Source organism: Myxocyprinus asiaticus, chromosome 50 (genome assembly GCF_019703515.2).
Source record: "Myxocyprinus asiaticus isolate MX2 ecotype Aquarium Trade chromosome 50, UBuf_Myxa_2, whole genome shotgun sequence".
Lineage (NCBI taxonomy): Eukaryota > Metazoa > Chordata > Actinopteri > Cypriniformes > Catostomidae > Myxocyprinus > Myxocyprinus asiaticus.
Window position 1 is genome coordinate 12,191,746 of NC_059393.1, and position 20,456 is coordinate 12,212,201.

Below are 20,456 nucleotides of genomic sequence, written 5' to 3' on the forward strand. Positions count from 1 at the left end.
TGCATATTTGCAAATGGTATATAATAGAAGTTTTAATGATATTTGCCTTTTATCATAAGAAAAGTTACAGCAAACTGTTGAGGAGAGGCTGATAGAATATGTGCTTTAGAGGTAAATAAATGAGAGCTCCACAGGACGCTGGATCTGCTGAGTTATGTGAGGTTGGTTTATTACATCTGTTTAAACGAGATATGCGCATATTTGCAGACAGTATATGATATTAGTTTTATTGATATTTGCCTTTTTCTCATTAGACAAGACAGTTAAAATTTACAGGGAACTGTTGAGGAGAGAGAGGGAGAATGAAACAGGCAAGCACTTTAACATTAGGAGCTCAAACGCATCTGCCGCAGCTCTGATATGCAGACCGTTTAAATGAGACTGTGTTGCACACCGGTCTATTATTGTAGTAACACGATGGCACATAACAAAATGAACCATGATTGGTCGTTTACATGTCTCAGATGCTTCACATGAAAGCAGGCAATTTTCGGCCTATATCCTTTTCTCTCACTCTCTCTTTACAAACTGACCCCCCAGTGGGAGGGACCAAGGGTACGATGATGTAAAGGAGGCATTGATATTTTTGCTGTAGAGGTGGTCATGAATTAATGAGTACCATTTGTGACAAATATACGGATGTAGAGGAAGAGACGTTTTGGCAGCTTGGTTTCCATAAATGCTTTTACTGTATTGGGGATTAAGTTTTGATTTCTGAAATTACAGTATGTTTTTATAATAGAAAGACCTCTTATATGTCATAATATCAACAAACATTTGATTCCTCATGACATGACCCCTTTAAATTTAGCTTTTAGAAATTTAAGCATTGGAATACCTGGAACATTGCCTTGTTTTGTTGAAAGTACTTCAAAGTGCTTAATCAAAACAAACATATTTTCCATGTAATTGCTCACTTATAGTTGTCTCTGCACATTGAACTGGTAAAGGAGAAAGTAGTTTAACATAAGAAACCAATTTGTCAGGAGTCTTATTGACACAAAACAATTTAGAAATAGGTGACAGAGAATAAAATCATGCAGTGCATGACTGTTGAGGCACTGGTGAATTTGGAAAAACTCCATCATAATCATAAATTCATATATTCACAGCCTCAGTTGAACAGAGTCAGACTGTTCACAACTAACAAGACTCTTCAGCACAGCAAGGAAGAAACAGGCACAGCACTGACTGTAAGTTTCATGAAGTGAAAATCAGTTTTGCTCATAACTTGCATATCTGGGGGTCAATCTGAATTCAGTTAAGCAGGGGTGGGTGGGATATGCTATACTGTGGCTTCAAACTAAAGCTTTTTCCCATCATTAAGCTGAAGTTTTGGTGATGCTGGCAAAGAGGAGCTGAGGAGACTTGATGAAGTTGCAAAAGTATAATGAGGGCACATCAAACCGAATGGAATCTGCATGGGTATAAAGTAAAAAGTAAAAGTCATGCACAAACTACCCCGGGTATTTGACTGTAGCCATTATGACTAACGACCAATCAACACCATCTTATGCACAGTGGCGTTGTTAGTCTGACAGCGGACTCTCTCCAAAGTGTTAGCGGGCTCTGAACCCTAGACACAGCTGAACGCCAATCAGGTTATTTAACAAGGCAGGGGTCAAATGGCAAAAAAACTCCTCGCTCCCAATCCTTTTTGAAAGGCTGGTGTGTTAAATTTTCAAAGAGTCATGAAAAATTTAAGGCTACTACTCAGTTTAAAGGAAACTCAGAAGTAGCATTACATCTAAAATAGTATTTCTCAGGCTTCTTTAAAATATATATTTATGTGACTCTGACTTACATGACTATGCCAAACAAGTTGATCGTGTAGCCTACTAGTGTAACTAGATATCAAGGAAAAGTTACCTAGACTGAAGTTAAAGTTGGTTCTTTTTCCTACCTTATTTTGACTTTTTAATCAGTGGGGTATGCTAAGGCAAGCATCACTACTATAGAGCACAATGGTCTAGTTCAGGAAGTAAATTTCCCATTTATTTTTCTATAGGGGAACTTATTAACCATAACTTATAAACCTTAACTAATATACGATTAATTACAAAATAAAGTACAGACATACCGTGAGCTCCAAGTTTGTTAATCAATGAAAGATGCTTCTGTTTCAGCCATCAGTATGCATTATTTCATCTTTAAAAAAAATAATAATAATTTAAAATCATGTTTAATAGTGGAATTCCTGTTTAAGAAATATACTACCAATAAGCCTGAAGAAAAACAATCCACCAATCAAAGAACTGTGGCGAACATACCTCAAATATTCAAATATTAGATATATTTGAATATCTTCAAATATTTTGCAATAAAATCAAATATATTGTCTGCTATTTTTCTTATTTTATATTGTTATATATGTAACAAACTTTTAATCAACACTTTTAAGTCAGTTGTTTTATATTTTCAATAATTTTTTTCTTTGATGAACTCATCCACAATGCTTCATGGGATTGTAGTTCATTCACTCATTAAAAGACGTTAAAACCTAGTGCACGCTTCATGGCTCAAGCTTGTCTCCTTTGATGTCTAGTCAGCGACTGGTCCGCGTCAAGAAGTCTCCGATCACACGACCGATAATCGTGTAGTGTGCACACTTCTGCGACATGCCCAGACTAGTTTTCAAACCTGCTTGAAATCTGGCCGACTAGTTGTCAAGTGTGTGCACATCCCGATGAGCAAGAGACCGACAATTAGCAAAGGCCAATGAAATACAGAAAGAGAGCAAGAGGAGAGCATACATTTAGAAGCAGGAGACAAAAAAAAAAAAAAAATATTAAGAAAATGAAACAATACAACACTAACGTCTCCCTACCAGCTTTAAAAAAGCAAATACGTTTACCGGTACATCCACAAGAACTTACAAGAACTTCAAGGATCTTTTTTGACGTTTTCTCTAAACGTCATGTTTGTGCGCATGTTAAATATACTTAATAGAGAATGTACCCCCTTAATTTATAAAAAATTTTCTTTTACTTTTTGCTCTTTATTATTAAGCAGTAATATACTTACTGATGTAATGACTGATGTCTCCATGAAATCAGAGAGTTCCCCCTAGAAATCCAAACATAAGTGGTCAAAAGAGATGACCTAGGTCAAGTTGTGATTGGATCACCAAAGCCCATCATCATCAAATTTTTGTAATTTATTTGTACTTGAAGAAATTGTTAATATATTAGGAAGGAAATAACGGTACTTCAGCAACCATAGATGGCATGTCCACATTAGCAATCAAAAAATACAGAATCAAACAAACTGTACATACAGTGCATAGTGAATAAGACATTTACTTGTAGTACATGTAAACGCTTTTACTTTGAAGTGGCACCAGAGACTATTTAGCAGAGATGGGCCACTTCTATTAAAATTAATGGGAGAAATTAGAACACCCAACCAAGAGACTCTAACGCCCAACAGATGTAGATAAGAAGTCCCGCCTTACAGGTAAAAGAGCCAATCACCTTTTAGATACAGATATCACCTGTCAATCAACTCGAGAATGCGCATGCGCATTAGCTATAAAAGATGAGAAAATTGCGTTTTTTAGCGTAATCTGAGGTAAAGCAGCACCATTTATGATACCAGTGTTGTCAGATTTTACTGCTGATGTGAAATATGTACTTTGATCGTAATCTTGACCAACCATTTTGGAGCTTTTGGTCTTTCTCCGTTCAAGTATACAGGAGCTGCACTGTCATGAATGGAAAGAGCCTCCCGAGAGCGTTCCAAAGATGCCGACAATGAACTGACTTGCTAGTAAGACTTTGGTTGCACTCACAAGCTTGTGCAGGTCCAGCACGAGAAGCAATCTCCTGGATCGCCTGCTTGGATCAGAGGAGATATTAGATGAGCGCTCGACGGGCTTCATTTGGGGACAATCGGTAATGTAGTTGCACCACAGGGCACCAGATGCATGTCATGCAGAATGGCCTTGGCTTAAGTAAACAGTCGTGTACCTTTTTTTTTTTTTTTTGTCCAATTATCAAATAATATTTTTTGCTTCAAATCAATGTTTATAATGTTGTGATTCATCTCAGAGCTGGTTGGTTTGGTTCATGGCTTAGAACTCTTTACAGAAGGATTTTGACTGAATGGGCAAACACTTCCAGAACCAAGATAGCTGAAGTGGGCGGGCGCTGTTGCACTCTATTGACTAATGAGAAGTTACATGGCTTTGCACTATTTTTGTAAACCAGCCTAACTGGCCCTTAGAAAAATTTGCTAAATAAACACAGAAATTAAGCTGTTGGTCATAGCTGGAAATCACTTTGCTAATTGCAGCACAAGTGCAGTTGTAAAATCCAGGTCTATTATTTTTTATTGCTTTATTACTGTGTGCAATCTGGATAAAAAGAGGAGGCAAGACAGGTAGCATCTGTCTCCACCTACTGCCTTGGCACAGTCAGCATCATCTGCTGGCTTTGGCACAGGGCATGAAACACATCAATACGGCTCAGTAGTGCCAAGTACAAGTATAGCAGTCATGCTTAATCCAATCTGGCAAAGTATTAATCTTCTAATGTTAGCTATAATAAGTCACCTACTTCGCAGTCTTTGGGCCTGTCAACCCCAGACCTGTACTTGGGAAATTATGTGTGGCATTAACTTTTAAGACAATCTCTTTCTAATGGATTCAGTTTAATTTGGGGGCAACATATAAAGCCACAATCTGTTACTATTAGGGATGCACCAATCATCAAATATCAGTCAATTCTACTGTTTAAAACAGCCAATAATCAGGGATGATTAGTTCGCAGTCAAAAGTGGAGAAACTAATCGGACAGATGGCCTTCAACTCGTGCTATGAGTAAAAGAAATGTCTCTTGTGCGGAATTACTTTAAACTGGGTGACAATGACAGCAGAGTTGCAATTTTTAAGCTTTCCACTGCTTGAATTCCATGATGTGAAACTACCTTTAAAACTTCAAACAACTAATTTGATTATTCACCTTAAGGCTCCATACAGTAAGGATTATGAAAAGTTGGTTAAAGCTAAAGTGAAGCCTGCTTCAGCTAAAAGGGTCAAGCTTCATCATTCAGAATTCAGTTATTAAAATAATTAAGAAATCTTACCAATTTAATGTAAACCTTACATGAGGCTATTCAGAATTCATTATGGGATATAAAGTACTTTTTGTTTCAGTGTTTTTTTTTATAACTGAGACAAGTCACTCTCAAATATGAAAAAAATGTAGAGACATAGAGAATAAAGGTATTATTCACATTTACTTTGAAGTTGTGCAATTAATTATCAGTGATATAAAAAAGCATAACCAAAATATCCATGTTGGCAGATGTTGTTCTAAATAACCAGATATCTAATCAGCACACAAATGTAATGTTGGTGCATCCACAATTATTACTATGTAAGTGGCAAGACTATGTGACACGATACTGAAACTCTGAAATGCATCACTACAAGAAAATTTATTCGAGTAAACTTAAAGAGGGAAACGAAAGATGGCACAAAGCAAAGGGTAATTTCCTCTAATGATGTGAGTATCTAGAAAAAGGCAGAACAACCTTACACACACACGCACACACACAATCAGATAGTGGCATCAAGCTCTTGCCATTCTGAATGTTTAAAAAAAAAGAACACAACAGAACTCAAAATCCTGGAAAACAAAGTCCTACTATAGCTTGATTAAAACTGATACCAACCTGGGGTTCTGCCAATAAAATGTCTCCATTAAACATGGTGGACTAGATAAAGGCAGGGCTCACATAATCCATCACGAAGCTTGATTTGGCCAGCTTCATTTTATCTCCAGAGGAAATGAGATGTAGTTGAGCAGATCAAATATCAAATTAGACTAAATGACTCATGAGGTGTACAGAGGCAAAATGTCTGATGAGTTACAATGAGTCCCCTAGAATGCTTCATATTACCACAACTCCACTAGAATCACTCTATTTGGCTACAAAATATGTTTCAGGCACTATGCAACCAAGATCCCTGTAGGTAAGGTTAATATACACCCCTCTCTGAACAGGGCGAAACGCATGAAACTCAAGAACTTGGCAGAGAGCAGTCAATCACTGCTCTCAATTGGAAACCAATACTTTGACAGGAAAGAAAATGGTTGTTTTAAAACACAACATTACATTTTTGCAACAAGATAATGAATGTGGACATGTCTGTTAACATAGGTTTGAATTTTTTCCTGCCCTACTTTGAGTTAGTATGCTCAAGGAGTCACAGTGAACTTCTTGGCCCTAAGGCCTCTTAAAATGAAGCTGCAATCCTGAAAGTCAGTGTCAGGAAATGAGACAAACGCCAACATGGTGAGGGAAGTGGGTTATAACTCGGTGAGACCACAGCTCATTTCAAATTTCACGTCAGCAATTGGACCATAAATATTTTCCTTTTTTTTTTTTTAAGTCAGAGCAACAGCTGCTTCTGTGAACCAGCTGCTTTTCACCTCTTTAATGTCAAGTAAAAAGAGTAATGATAGTTTAAGTGTAGGAAACAAATCAGTAATATTATATAAGATATGCTGAACATCTAACAAGCAGTTTTTCATAGCCTTATATCTCATATTAAATGTAAACATGGCCATGTTTCTTCACATAAAATGTTTCATAATGGTTCCAGTCTATAGAACAGCAGTCTTTTGGGGCTTTTCCACTGCACGGAACAGCTCAACTTGACTCGACTCTGCTCGCTTTTTGGGGGTTTTCCACTGTGGATAGTACCTGGTACCTTGTACGTTTTTTAGTACCACCTCGGTCATGGTTCCAAGCGAGCCGAGCCAATACTAAATGTGACGTCAAAACCCTGCAGATCACTGATTGGTCAGAGAGAATCGTCACTACCAGCGTCACTGGATTTGCAACAGGGGACATCAACCCGCTAGTTTTAAAGTTAGCAACAGCGATAGAAGTATCATTTGTTCACGCGAATTTCAAATTGGAGCTGTGCGCAAAACCACGCCATGGTCAATAAATGATGTGCAGACGTATCTCTCGTTAGTAGCCGAGGAGAGGATCCAACGAGAGCTGGATGGGGCGACGCAACTCTGACGATCAGCCTATAATACCACCCACGTTGAGGCTGCACTAAATTGCAGTGGAAAAGTAAGCTCAGAAAAGTAAATCGAGCAGAGCTGAGTCGAGTCAAACCGTAACGTGCAATGGAAAAGTGCCATTTGAGTACATGGACACCAGAAAGCAGCTTATTGCAAGAAAGTGGCGTTTTTGTTTGCATGCACCGTATAAGCCACTGATGTCAAACTCAGTTCCTGGAGGGCCGCAGCCCAGCAGAGTTTAGTTCCAGCCCTGCTCCAAAATGCCTCCTTGTAATCTTCAAACACTCCTGAAGACCTTGATTAGCTGCTTCAGGTGTGTTTAATTAGGGTTGGAGCTAAACTCTGCTGGACTGTGGCTCTCCAGGAACCGAGTTTGACACCCCTGTAAGCGGTGTACTCGTTACTCCAATATACATGCGGCTCGTTCACTAAGAATCTTTCTCCATAGCACCATAATTTCCCTGTGAAGCTTCTGTAAAAAACAAACATGGGATCCGAGGAAGAATTTCATTTATTCTCTGTTGCTTCACTTTATTTACAGATATTCCAGAGTTGTTGATGTGTTTGTTTCCTGAACTTTCTATTGTGATCTGCATTGGAATTGTGCTGCAGTTGTGGGGGTTCCCTCTTACGTCAAACTCCGGCATTCCCCCAATGTACAAGCGCATACACACAAACATGAGGGACAGTCAATTTTAAAATGGTGTGTATGAATGAGTATAGTTTATAGTGTATGTAATTTTCCCACTGTACTTCCATAAATGTTGAATTCTTTCCATTGTGTTGACTTGTTGTTGGACTCAACACTCGAAACTCAAGTGTGTTAAACCGCTTTCAATTAACCCCTTAAGCGGCAAAAGGAAATTGGCGATCTCATTTACATGACATTTAGGAATGCTGCTTTCAGCAAAACCCCTGGAATAAACCATTTTCTTAAGTGCATGTAAATGTGGTCACTGACTACTCCTTTAAAAATACTTAGCTTTTGCTCTACATTGGAGAGCTGAAAACATACAAATAGATTCACAATGTACAATCAATATCAGAGTGTATCAACCCATTTCATAGACAGCAATTCATCGGCAGGTTTAATGAAAAGTGCATAGATACATTTTCAAGGTCAGGCTGAATTAGTGAGTGCTGGGCTGAAATGAAAACAAAGGCTAACCCACCAGAAGTAAATTTGACCACCTTGAAATTCATTTTACACCAATAATTTCCTTCCAGAGATTCCCCCAGATGTGCGACTCATTGTTTACTCATCCTCTTTCAAGCAGATCCAAGCAGAACAGACAAAACAAGAATAGGGAGTGGCAAATACAAGAGTTCCAAAAATTAGACCTAGTTTTCATGATTTATAATACACTTAACACTTGCTGGTAAAACTAAGCAAATCCATCACATGTAAAATAGACAGCTCTTCATTAAGATGACCATCTAAACGAGAAGCCTGGATTAATCAAATAGCAATTTTGGTCTGAATAAGGTTTTTACAACATGAGTGATTCTCACAAAACCTGTCAAGAAAAAGCCTTGGTCATATTGTACCCCAAATCAATTATACATTTTTTTTTTTTTTTAAATGAAATTATATTTTGTATAAAAAAAATTAAGCCTACATTTAAGGCCATTAAGGTTTTTTGCATAGTGATATTATTTTCTGGACACTTAAGCACACTATACCACCCAATTCTCATAACCTGAATGCACACAAACATTTTACTTTATTTCCATTGTTTTAAATGATGATTCTCATTACCATCACAGTAATTTTTTAGTATAAAAGCACGGTCACATTTACATTCCCACGGCAAAATACGGCTGGCAAAATACAGCCATCTCGATGAGTGATTGTAAATTTCGCACTATGGACTTCCAGTGGCGTTCAAGTTTGGTCAACTCTGACAGGCGAATTCACCATGTTGACCAATAGGAAGACGCTTGGTTTGGCAGTTGACCTCTCTGTGGGTAGTGCTTCATACACAGCTGCACTGAATATTCACAATGGACAAGGATAACATTTTAGCAGTAAGTTTCTTTTTAACTTCACTCTCAGAGAGTATAAAGTACAGCATTAAAAAAAAAAATAAAAAAGAAGCTGCTAGGAAGTTCGTTTTTTGCTGGTTTCACATGTGCTCAATGCCCACCCACACCTTCTCCACCCACGGAATTTCACCATGCAAAGGTAAATGTGACTGCCCCTCTAGGCTACATGAAACAATTATGCTGTTGTACAATAATTTTTTTATTAAGTTTTGCAGAACGTTATCAAAAATGGGAACAAAGCTCCATATCAATTGTTCTGAAGTGGAAATATTATTTTTAAATGTTGGTATGGGTTAATAACCGGTTAATTCCGTTCCGATATTTATATATTTTTTTCATGAAACCAAAGTCTACATGGTTTGTCACAGAAGATGTATGGAATTACACCACTTCCTGTTGTCCCAAAAATGAGGCTTCTCTCTTTATAGTTGAACATGATATGCATGTGCAGAAGAATACATTATTCAAAAAGATGTTTTTTTTATAGGCTACAGGCTACTGTATACTTTGCTTGTTATGATTTCTATGCTGATAATATCCCCACTTAGAAAATTGTTTTTAATTGCTTTTACGTATTTTGGGTGAGGCAAGTCCCTTTTTAGAGCTTGTTTTTCCAGATCAGTTCACTTTTTTTCTTGAGAGATCTGGTAACACTACATCCGGTATGTCATCCACCCTTAGGACAGAATACAGTCATTTAAAGAAGAAAAAAAAAAGAATGTTTTTTACCGTTCTGTAATTCCGTTCTAACCAGTTACCAATTGAAAAGGAGGCAGCGGACCGCTGGAACTGTAAGGGAAAAGTGCTGTTTCTGCTCAGAACAAACCGAAATGAAAAACATTTCATTTTTAGTCCCTAGTACCAAGGGAGTACTACTTGGTAATGAGAATTTCATGATGACCATATTTTTTCCCATTAAGATATTAAGAGTGGGCGGGAGTAAAGTGTACATAACGGTCATGAAAATAATGTCACAATGTAAAAAATCTTAATGGTCCTAAAATAAGTATAATTTGAATCATGCAAAATGCAATTTCAACACAAAGGTTGCTCTTTTGACCTTCTCTAACGTCTAATGCTTTGTTTGGGTCAAAAACTATAAACGACCATTTAAATAGACATTAACTGGCATTCGCAACAGACTTTAGCTAAACAAAATGAGAAATGCGAGCTCACCTTCATTTTCAGACGATGGACATGCAACCTGAAGTACCAAATCAAATGTTCTCGCAGGATTCTCGCTGTAAGAGAGAAAAACTTTATCACTCATTTTGACACACAACCGTCCCACAGGTCCAGGCTGACTTTGAAACAGTTAACAGGTCGACATGTCATTAGACAGATGTATTTTATTTATACGTATTTAGTCATGTTTGTGCATTCAGAACAGCGCTTGCGCTGTATTGGTTAGGCTATATAACACAAGAACGTCATAAATGCTGACAGTAAGAGGTGTTTACAGTGTGCACTACCTGCAAGAGGAAATATTTGCCGCTGTCAAGTGTTTAAATGGATGTGAAGGAATGCGGCTAGGCTAGTTAGCATGGCTGAGGTAAAGCGCTAACCGGTCAGCTGGACCTGTCATCCCCTCACAGTTAGCTAAACGAGCTAACCAGCGGGCTTATCAACGCCGTTATCATTCATTCAGACCTTATAAGAGACATTTACAACGGGGGCCGCAACAAACAGGAGGGATTCGTCACGTAAACAACTGGTGACTTACTTTATCCTGCTATCCATGGCTACAGCATCGCGTCAACAGCAGCTCGCGCCGACAGCGGGAAAATAAAAATACCGTCGCGCGCCCCCAGCCACGTAGTCTGCTTGCGAGGCTTCTCGTTTTTTCACCAATACCTGAAGCACAGTTGCAGATGCTGCTGCATTTTTCTCTCTCTCTCTATGCGCACTCTCGCAACTGGCCGTTTCGTTTCCCCTGGTTATGATCCTCCTTCAATAAAGCACCAGGAAGTGCGGACAACATTTCATGACGTCGCGTCGTTTGACCCACACCTGAGTCGCGCGGGTTTGTGTATGTGTGTGATGCGGAATGTAACTACAGTCTCGCGGTTTAGCGGCCACTGTATAGTGCATATATGCTTTGGAAGCATATATTCATTTTAAATAGAACAGGAGTAGCAACAAAGGCTTCTTTCATTCTAGTGTGCATTTTTCTACTGTTGCAAGCACGCACAGACATGTCAGTTATGCTGCCCTGCATATTATTCATGTGTTTGATCCTATCTTTTTTAAATCACTTCTCAAAGATAATAATCTTTGTGTTAAGATGTGTCTGGGGAGGAATGCAAATACACACATTATCAATGACCCAAGCAGAGCTTGTTATAACACTCTAGAGCTTCTAGTGGTAAGGCAAAGGAAGTTTAAATTCACACCACCCACTCGTTTTAAAAAAATAAGTTTGGTCAGCCTAGTCATTAAAACCTGTTGCTATGCACGGAAATGCTTTTATATTTTGGTGCATGTCCTGCTGATAAAATAATACAGGGTTTGTTTGTTTGTTTTAGTATGGTTAATGCAGCAAACTCTTTGTTTATCATGTCACTAGCATGTTATTTGGATGTTGTATGTTGAATTTTGATGTATGTAGTTGTAGTCCATTTTCTTAAAGGAATATTCTGGGTTGCATACAAGTTAAGCTCAATCAGCAGCATTTGTGGCATAATATTGACTACCACAAAATTAACTTTGACTTGTAATTATTTTTCTTTAAAAAAAAATAAAAAAAAAAATTACAAATTGAGGTTACTCTGAGACATTTACAATGGAAGTGAATGGGGCCAATTTGTGGAGGGTTTAAAGACAGAAATGTTTTTTGTAAAAGCATTCTTGTGTTAAAGCTTGTCTATTTTTTGAGCTGTAAAAATATTTAAGCTGTCATCTTTGCAGGAATACAGTTTTTACGGCATTACTTCGTCATGGCAACAAAACCCATAAACTTGGATATAACTTTATAAAGAAAAGGCTTGTAAGCAATTGTATTACACTGAAATCACCAGGCATGTCCACTGAACCAGTGCAACGGCTTGAGGCTGTCTACACTGGACACGTCGACACAAATGTTCTGAACCATTTATTTGTGTTGTTGGCAGTAGTAGTGCCAGCATGTGCAGTGCAAAATGGAATGGGACACCTGTTTACTGTCTGTGCAATGGACACTTCCAGTGTAGACATCATCATTGATTATACAGTAAATGGTTCTATAGCTTCTGATGCGATGCACCGCTCATGTCCAGTGTAAACAGGGTGTGAGGTACTTACAATGGAAGTGAATGGGGGCCAATCTGTAAACATTAAAATACTCACTGTTTCAAAAGTATTAGCTGCACAATGTAAACAATATGCATGTTAACATAATTTCAGTGTGATAAAATCGCTTACCAACCTTTTCTGTGTAAAGTTATATTCAGTTTAACAATTTCGTTGCCACGGCGTCTTAAACATTGTAATCCTGCAAAGATGACAGTTTAAGTAACTTTACAGCTCAAAAATTTTCACATTTTTAACAGAAGAATTAATGTAAGTGCTTTTATAAATTTATAAGCTTCACACTGATGCTTTAAAACCCTCCAGAAATTGACCCCATTCACTTCAACTGTAAGTGCCTCACAGCAACCTTGATTTTTTTTTTTTTTTTCTTTTTTTTTAATAAAAGAAAAGACAAGTCTAAAAATGTTATTTAATTTTTATTTTTTGATGGAGTTTTTTGGTAACCAACATTTATGCCACAAATGCTGTCGACCAAGCTTAACTTGTACTGAACCCAGAATATACCTGTAATAGATTCTTTGTCCTCTTAGAGGTTCTGCAAGGGCCAAATGAGATGTAAAGTACACGCCCACTTTACTATATTCTATACCAATAACTTTGAGTACTGTGCAGTAATAAAACAGTAATATGATTACGCAGGGGAAATGACAGTTAACAGCCTCCTCAGTCCATTCTAGTATTGTAATGGTTGTAATGCAAAGACAGAATCCACTCACATTATAAATACAAGAAGAAAGTTGTAATTTTGTCTGTCTGCATTATAAACAAAGTCAGTCATTTAATTGTTCAGATACCGAATGTATACTGCTTTAATTAACTTTAAATAATTAATTACAAAACACCTAAGCACAATTATAAAATTAGTCCAACTAATCAGAAATGTGTTTTTCAGTGTGTAACGTTGGGGGGGGTTATTATATATTTAATTTTTGTTGTTGTTTTTACTTTCAGAATAAGCTCTTTTAAATTGCCCTGATGATCGAACCATTGTAGATATTTTTAAATTCACCTATTTACCTAATGCACGTTCAGCAGTTTAAACTTTTCTCCTGCTGCACTTTTACAGTCTACCAAAGGTGGCGCAACACTGCATTTTCAAAGTTCCACACGCCACACACTGCCAAACAGCACAGTTTGAAATGAGTCACACTGAGGAAAGACAGAGCCGCACACACTGGCATTTAACGCGAGCGAAACGTAAATACTTAAATAGCTTGAAACAATTACAACACGTTTTACTGTCCGCAGCTGTTGTGAGAATTATCACAAAGTTAATGTGGCGTCTGGAAGCAACGACGTGGCCGGAGTTTTTAAGTTTCCTTTTCTTTAGCAACATGTTGCTGCTCAGTTCAAGAAGACTTTTAAGAGTAACAAGTTTTAAACTTAGTCAAAGGAATGTAATAATGTCAAATGAGGTGTGCAGCGCGAGAACGCCGCGTTCACAACAGAGCGCACGCGAGAGCGAATCAGATTCGAAATGCCGCGCCAAAAACACAAATATGGTATCTGACACGTGCTCGTTTTCAGAAAACGATAGATTACTCCACAAACTCCATCAAGAAGCATTCAAGGAAAGAGCAAATTCAACACTTACAAGTTATTTGCAGTGTTTTAGTATGGTGCCACACTTGAAGGGAATCTTGTAGATACACCAGACTGTGCTATGTGAGTCATGTGATTTTAAATGACTCCCTGAACATTTCTACGGTTATTTTCCAGAGACTTTCCTCTTATGCAACTAACAAAAAGAGCATACTGGACCCTTTTACTTGTTGACTAGTAAAAGGCTACTTCCCCCTGTATCTGAAATACTGGGTCATTTTTTCAAAGTTCCTTTTGACTGTCAGGAGCAATGTAATTTGATGGCCGAGAGGAAGTTATGGAAGACTGGTGGACTTGAGAAATGCACGGAGCACTGGATGCACAAACAGTGTCAGCTTCACTATGGAGTCAAAGGATGGCATCTGAAATGGCATGCCACAAAAGTGCCTCAGGCCCTTTTGGCATTGGAGGATGTCAGAGATGAAGACTCCGAAATGACGCTTTCAAATTTCTGAAAGGCGCTCCTATTGTGTTTGCAAGTGTATTTTCATTAATGTGTAAAACATTTATTACTTTTTCAATGGGTAAAGTAAATGTAAACTTTTAATACCAATTGACGTTGTGAAGTTTAATATAAAATATTCTTTCATTGTTTATTTTCCCAAACCTTACCTTATAATTAAATATACTATTTATGGTCAGTTTTACCATATTGAAAGATATCAAATAGAGGATCTGCAATTATCCTTTCCACAGAATCAGGAAAGAACATACATTGACCCCACAACAGGCTACAAGGTGTTTACTGAGTTTGCCCATAGGAAAAGAGGAAGATGCTGTGGGAGTGCCTGTAGACATGTAAGCTTTGTGTTTTTCTGTGTTTTATCTTTCCTAGAGGGTTGTTGTATTTCTTTTTCGTCACTTTAAAGGTAATTCATAGCATGTATCTATCTTAAAAAATGCCGTTCCAAACTTGCATATGACTTTCTTCTACAGAACATAAAAGGAAATAATTTAATGTCTCAGTTGTTGAATTCAATACAATGACTGCTCAAAGAGACTTACGTGAATGCTTAATAAAGCACCCAAATGTGTCATGAAACTAGTCCATGTGACTTGTGTGTCATATGTCTTTTGAAGACTTACGCTCACTCTGTATGCAGGGCTCCAGACTGAAAAAAATGACTTGGGAGCCATTGGCTGCTAAACTGAAACATTAAGGTTCCAAATGGATGTTTTTAGTAATCAAATCACAGATTTGCTCAATTTAGATAGAACTCCGAAGAAAAGACAGCTGATAACCCATTAATCAAAGGTTTAATAAACAGTATATATAGCTGAGAAGATACCTTTGCATTCCCCTTTGTCTCATAAATGTTCACACCCCTCTCGTAATTTATACAAATATAAAAGATAAAATCTTTTTATTTAGTACTGCTCTTCAGAATCTACATTACAGATATTTACATAAAGTATAGTATGCATATAGTAGTATTCTTGAGCATCAATTAATGTTTGCACCTTGTGTAATAGTTGTGTACAAGTCCTTCAATTGTCCTAAGTGTCAAAAGCTTGATTTATATATATATATATATATTACACCGATCAGCTACAACATTAAAACCTACACAACATTAATATTGTGTAGGTCCCCTTCCTGCCGCCAAAACAGCACCAACCCGCATCATAATAGCATTCCGAGATGATAATCTTCTCACCACAGTTGTACAGAGTGGTTACCTGAGTTACTGTAGACTTTGTCAGTTCAAACCAGTCTGGCCATTCTCTGTTGACCTCTCTCATCAACAAGGCGTTTCCATCCACAGAACTGCCGCTTACTGGATGTTTTTTGTTTTTGGCACTATTCTGAGTAAATTCTAGAGACTGTTGTGTGTGAAAATCCCAGAAGATCAACAGTTACAGAAATACTCAAACCAGCCCATCTGGCACCAACTAATCAGCCAATTGTGTGGCAGCAGTGCATAAAATCATGTAGATATGGGTCAGGAGCATCAGTTAATGTTCACATCAACCATCAGAATGGGGAAAAAATGTGATCTCAATGATTTGGAGCATGGCATTATTGTTGGTGCCAGATGGGCTGGTTTGAGTATTTCTGTAACTGCTGATCTTCTTGGATTGTCACGCACAACAGTAATATATATATATATTATTATTATTATTATTATTATTATATTTTTTTTTTCTTGTTTTAAAATATTGCCTTGGTCTTTCTTTACTGTTACCGGATGGACACAGAGACAACAAGAGTGCAAACTGAATGAAATCCCAGATGCAGTTTATTGTACTATTCCAATCCCAATCAATAATTACCAGAAGAAAAAAGTGGTACACAATGCAAGACTTTTAATTGTAAAAAAGCCCGAAATACACATGGGTCTCTTATTCTGAAATGTCTGTGCTCCCAGTTGTGAGCTCACTGACAGCTGATTCGCTGAGAAAGTGAATCTGATTCAAACTGCTAACCTGAGCTCAAACCCTCAGTTGTTTTTGGGTGATTCATGAAAAAGACCTGGTTCAGAAGAGTCATTTGTTCACGACTCTCTCGCATTGGGTTTGTTGTTGTGTGCGGTGCCGCGAACTCTTCATAGAACGGGTGAAAAGCGGCACGGGACACACTGGTTGTGCACGCTGTAAAGATGCATTCAATAACTCAAGATGATATCTGTCGAAACCGCATATGAACGCACACAACCCGACTGTCACCAGTGGTGACTAGATTTTAAATTATTGTAACAATCAATTATTTTTGGTCGCATTTGCGACCATTTTAGCCACAGTCTGGAGCCCTGGTATGATGAACAGACCATAGTTAAAGTCGTAGTTCACTCTCAATTCAAATTAAATTATTATAAAGACAGCACAAGTCTAGTATTACATTTAGTAGTATGTACTATTACAGTATTACATTTAGTATTAATAACAGAATTTCCATTTTTTGGGTGAACTATTTCTTTAAACATACATCATATTGCATGTACTGGATGATAGGGTTGATTTTTTACAACATGATGCTGATAAAGGAGACATAATATATACGATATACACATGTTGTATATGCAATATATACAATACGGTTTTTCAGAAATACATGATTTTCATTTTTATAACTCTAAACTCTTGTTTTCTCCACCAGTGTCCATACGGGCAAATTAATGTGGAGGACCCAGCTAAGAAGAAAACCTTCAACTCATTGTTTTATGTATAGCAGTAAATGTGAAGATCTACTGAACAACTTATTTTGTGTGCTCCTATTCTGAATTTGGACTTCTTTTAATGTGCATCCTCCTTATACTCTGCTTTAAATGATGAAATCCACTACACCAGATGTGCAACCCACACTCCAGCAAATGGTTGGAATCACATCTTTCCTCTGTGATTTGACTTACAGGAGTTGTAGACTCCTCTGTCAGAGGGATTCCACAAGCGGGAATTTTTGCGGCATTGAATATTCATATCGTTACAGGCGATTTTAATTTTAACAGCTGTCAGTTCTGACTACGAGCTTCCCCCCTTGTAAATGTTAGACCAAGAAAACACCATTGAGAAGGTTCACTCATAAATGTTTTTTGGCACTACAAACGAAGGTTTCAGATCATTATAAAGAAATAATGTTTATATAACATAAGAAACATGCAATTGCATATGTGTGAAGAGTTTTTGGGAAGAAGTAGTGATTTGAGCTACCATTATGTGGAGCGTAACAGTCGGGTTCCAGAAGTAAAAATCCCATAGTTTTCAGCGAATCCATTTTTAATGACAACTCTTAAACCTTAAACTTTTAAAGATAGACCTACCACAGGCTCAGAGATTGTTAATTGATGGTAGGTTAATCTTGTGTTAAAGCCATCAGTCTTAGTTTAGTTTCACTATTTGTGTTTAATAGCGGAATTCCTGGTGAAGAACTACACTATCTATGATCCTGAAGAGAAACGCTGAACTAATCAGAGAATCACGTTCAACAAATTGCACCAGACAAGCTCTGCCACCCACTCGCATGACACACTTTGAATGATGTAATCGATTCAGTTTTCCAACACCTTCAAACTACTCATATATTTGGAAATATAAAAATATTTTACAATAAAATTTAAATATATTTTTTCTATAATTATAACCAAAAACATTAAATCAATAGATTTATATTTTTATGTAGTTCATGCCCTCATGAAAGACCTCTTGTACCTTTTGTCTTTTTATTCGATTTTCCAATACTTATTTGCTTCAAATCAAAGTTTGTAATGTCGTGATTTTACCTCTGAGCTGGTCTGTTTGGTTCATGGCATGCAATCCTTAAAGGAATATTCTGGGTTCAATACAAGTTAAGCTAAATCGACAGCATTTGTGGCACAGTATTGATTACCACAAAAATGCATTTTGACTTGCACCTCCTTTTCTTTAAAAAAAAAAAAAAAAAAAGCAAATATCGAGGATACAATGAGGCACTTAGAATGGAAGTGAATGGGGGCCAATTTTTGAACGTTAAAATAATCACTGTTTCAAAAAAAATAGAAGACATAAACAATATGGATGTAAACATGATTTTAGTATGATAAAATCACTTACTAACCTTTTCTGTGTAAAGTTATAGCCAATTTTACAACTTGGTTGCCATGGCGATGTAATGTCAACAAATCCTAAAATGACAATTTAAATAAATTTACAGCTCAAAAACTAAAGGAGGGATGAGCCTAAATAAATGTTTGTGCTAATCAACAAATGCTGTCGACTAAGCTTAACTTGTATTGAACCTGGAATATTCCTTTAAGAAATAAATGGGAAAAATACTTCTGGAACCAAGATGGCTGAAACAGTGGGAGAGCACTGTTGCCCTCTATTAATTAAGGAATATGTTTCAAGCTGCCGTACTATATTGTGAAAAGCACAGAATCTGCTTTTATAAAATTGTTTCTACTAATAAATGAATCATGGGCACAATTGTTCATTTAAACATTCTTTTATTTTACTTTTCAGTTAAGAGTGCAGTGATATACAGGAACATACTGTAGCAAGGTAAACAGGTGTTTTGCATCATAGCTCTAACTATATCATTAATTTTAGCTCAATTGAAATGCTGTATTCACCAAACAACATCTACATACCAAAACTGCCCATTTTAGAAAAACAAACCAAAATGTCTTCGCCAAAAAGTGTTGTGCACAATGTGATGCACAGTTTGTCTCTTATGTTTATTCAACATGTCTTTAAATTTTTTTGTAACATTACAGAATGAAAGTGTTTCAAGAATCCATTAGCCCAAGCCAAGTTTTGAAACTGTATACAATTTTTGTTTTGTTTGTGAAGCTGTTACAATGAAGTCTATGATATCATATGATACTGTATGTAATACCATATTCGCTTCAGTTCATAGACTCTGTGTGGTACCTCCTGGCTTTTATATGTGCCATGCCTCACTGTAGTTGATTTATATCTCCCTGTGGCTATAACTGAGATCAATACTGACCTCTCTCTCATTCACTGAAATTAAAATTTCAGCTCAAACATCATGAGCACAAAATCGTATATTGATTAGTGGAAATAAAATTTCTTATAATTGTGCTGTATTTTTTGTGTATCTATATGATAGTTTGACAGTAGATATGCAAAGCCAAGTATAATTTTGCCCCAGGCACCAGCCGTCCAACCTGTCACACTGCATCGCAGGGCAAGATCAAGGAAACGGTCTCTGAATGCAGGAATGTGTATGTGGCAGAGCCCTGTCCCAGCTTTGTTGACTGGCGCCAACAACGATATCAGGCGGTAAGAGGGTCCCAAGGCGGGTGCACATTTATCAGGAGCAAGGCCCTGTGAATGTCGACAAGGAGATTCATGATCTCAGCAGTTCCAGGGAGGACAGGCAGGCGAGGGGCTTGTGCCATAGTCAGTCCGGATGAGAGGAAAATTTATTTGGGTAAAACCTAAAATGAGGCAGCGGAGCGTACGGCGACAACATTTCCAGCGGAATGGCGAAGGTGTCACACTCATCAAGTACCTGAGCCTGCCTGCCACGGGTCTGCTTGTTTTGCCTAGGGACTTGTCTGTCGCATCAAAGTAGATGCATTGCCATTCAAGACCCTTCCCAGTGCCACTGCCTGACCATGAAATAGGCCAACTTTCATGTCTGCCTTATTCCTTGGCATCATATGACTTAATAGATTGCATAGTCTTGTTTTTCCTCTCTCTTTTCCCCTTTCTGTCCCTCCTTTCTCAGTTTCCCAGTATTTGGTGACTGAGACGCAACATAATGCTCAGTCCCTCACAGCATACAGATTTCAGGAAGACTCGCTTTAACAAACCACTCACAAACCATGTGCTCACTAGTCCTGTCATGCACTGGGATCAGTTGTGAAAATCATAACAACTGAACAAGCAAACGTGTATGTGAGGGTTTGGTGGAGAGGCAAGGAAGAATCTGAAACCTCAAGGGACTACATCACAAATGGAGGAAACTGGTTATGCTTGAGTAGCGTCTCCATGAGAAATCGTGAGTTCCTTCTGTATCAAACTGTTCAACCG

At 37.5% G+C, this 20,456-nt stretch overlaps 1 protein-coding gene across 4 annotated transcripts in view; it reads right to left on the reverse strand.

The window, feature by feature from the left end:
- The window catches only part of LOC127439280 (DENN domain-containing protein 1B-like), a 143,680-nt gene extending 132,641 nt beyond the window's left edge, over positions 1 to 11,039 (reverse strand). For all 4 annotated transcript variants that reach the window (XM_051695503.1, XM_051695502.1, XM_051695501.1 and 1 more), the window contains exons 1-2: positions 10,813 to 11,039; positions 10,266 to 10,330 (exon numbers count right to left, since the gene is read on the reverse strand). In XM_051695503.1, the coding sequence (XP_051551463.1) occupies positions 10,266 to 10,330; positions 10,813 to 10,829 (82 nt within the window). In that variant the 5' untranslated portion in view covers positions 10,830 to 11,039. The remainder of the gene's footprint in view (positions 1 to 10,265; positions 10,331 to 10,812) is intronic.
- Positions 11,040 to 20,456: the final 9,417 nt, after the last annotated feature.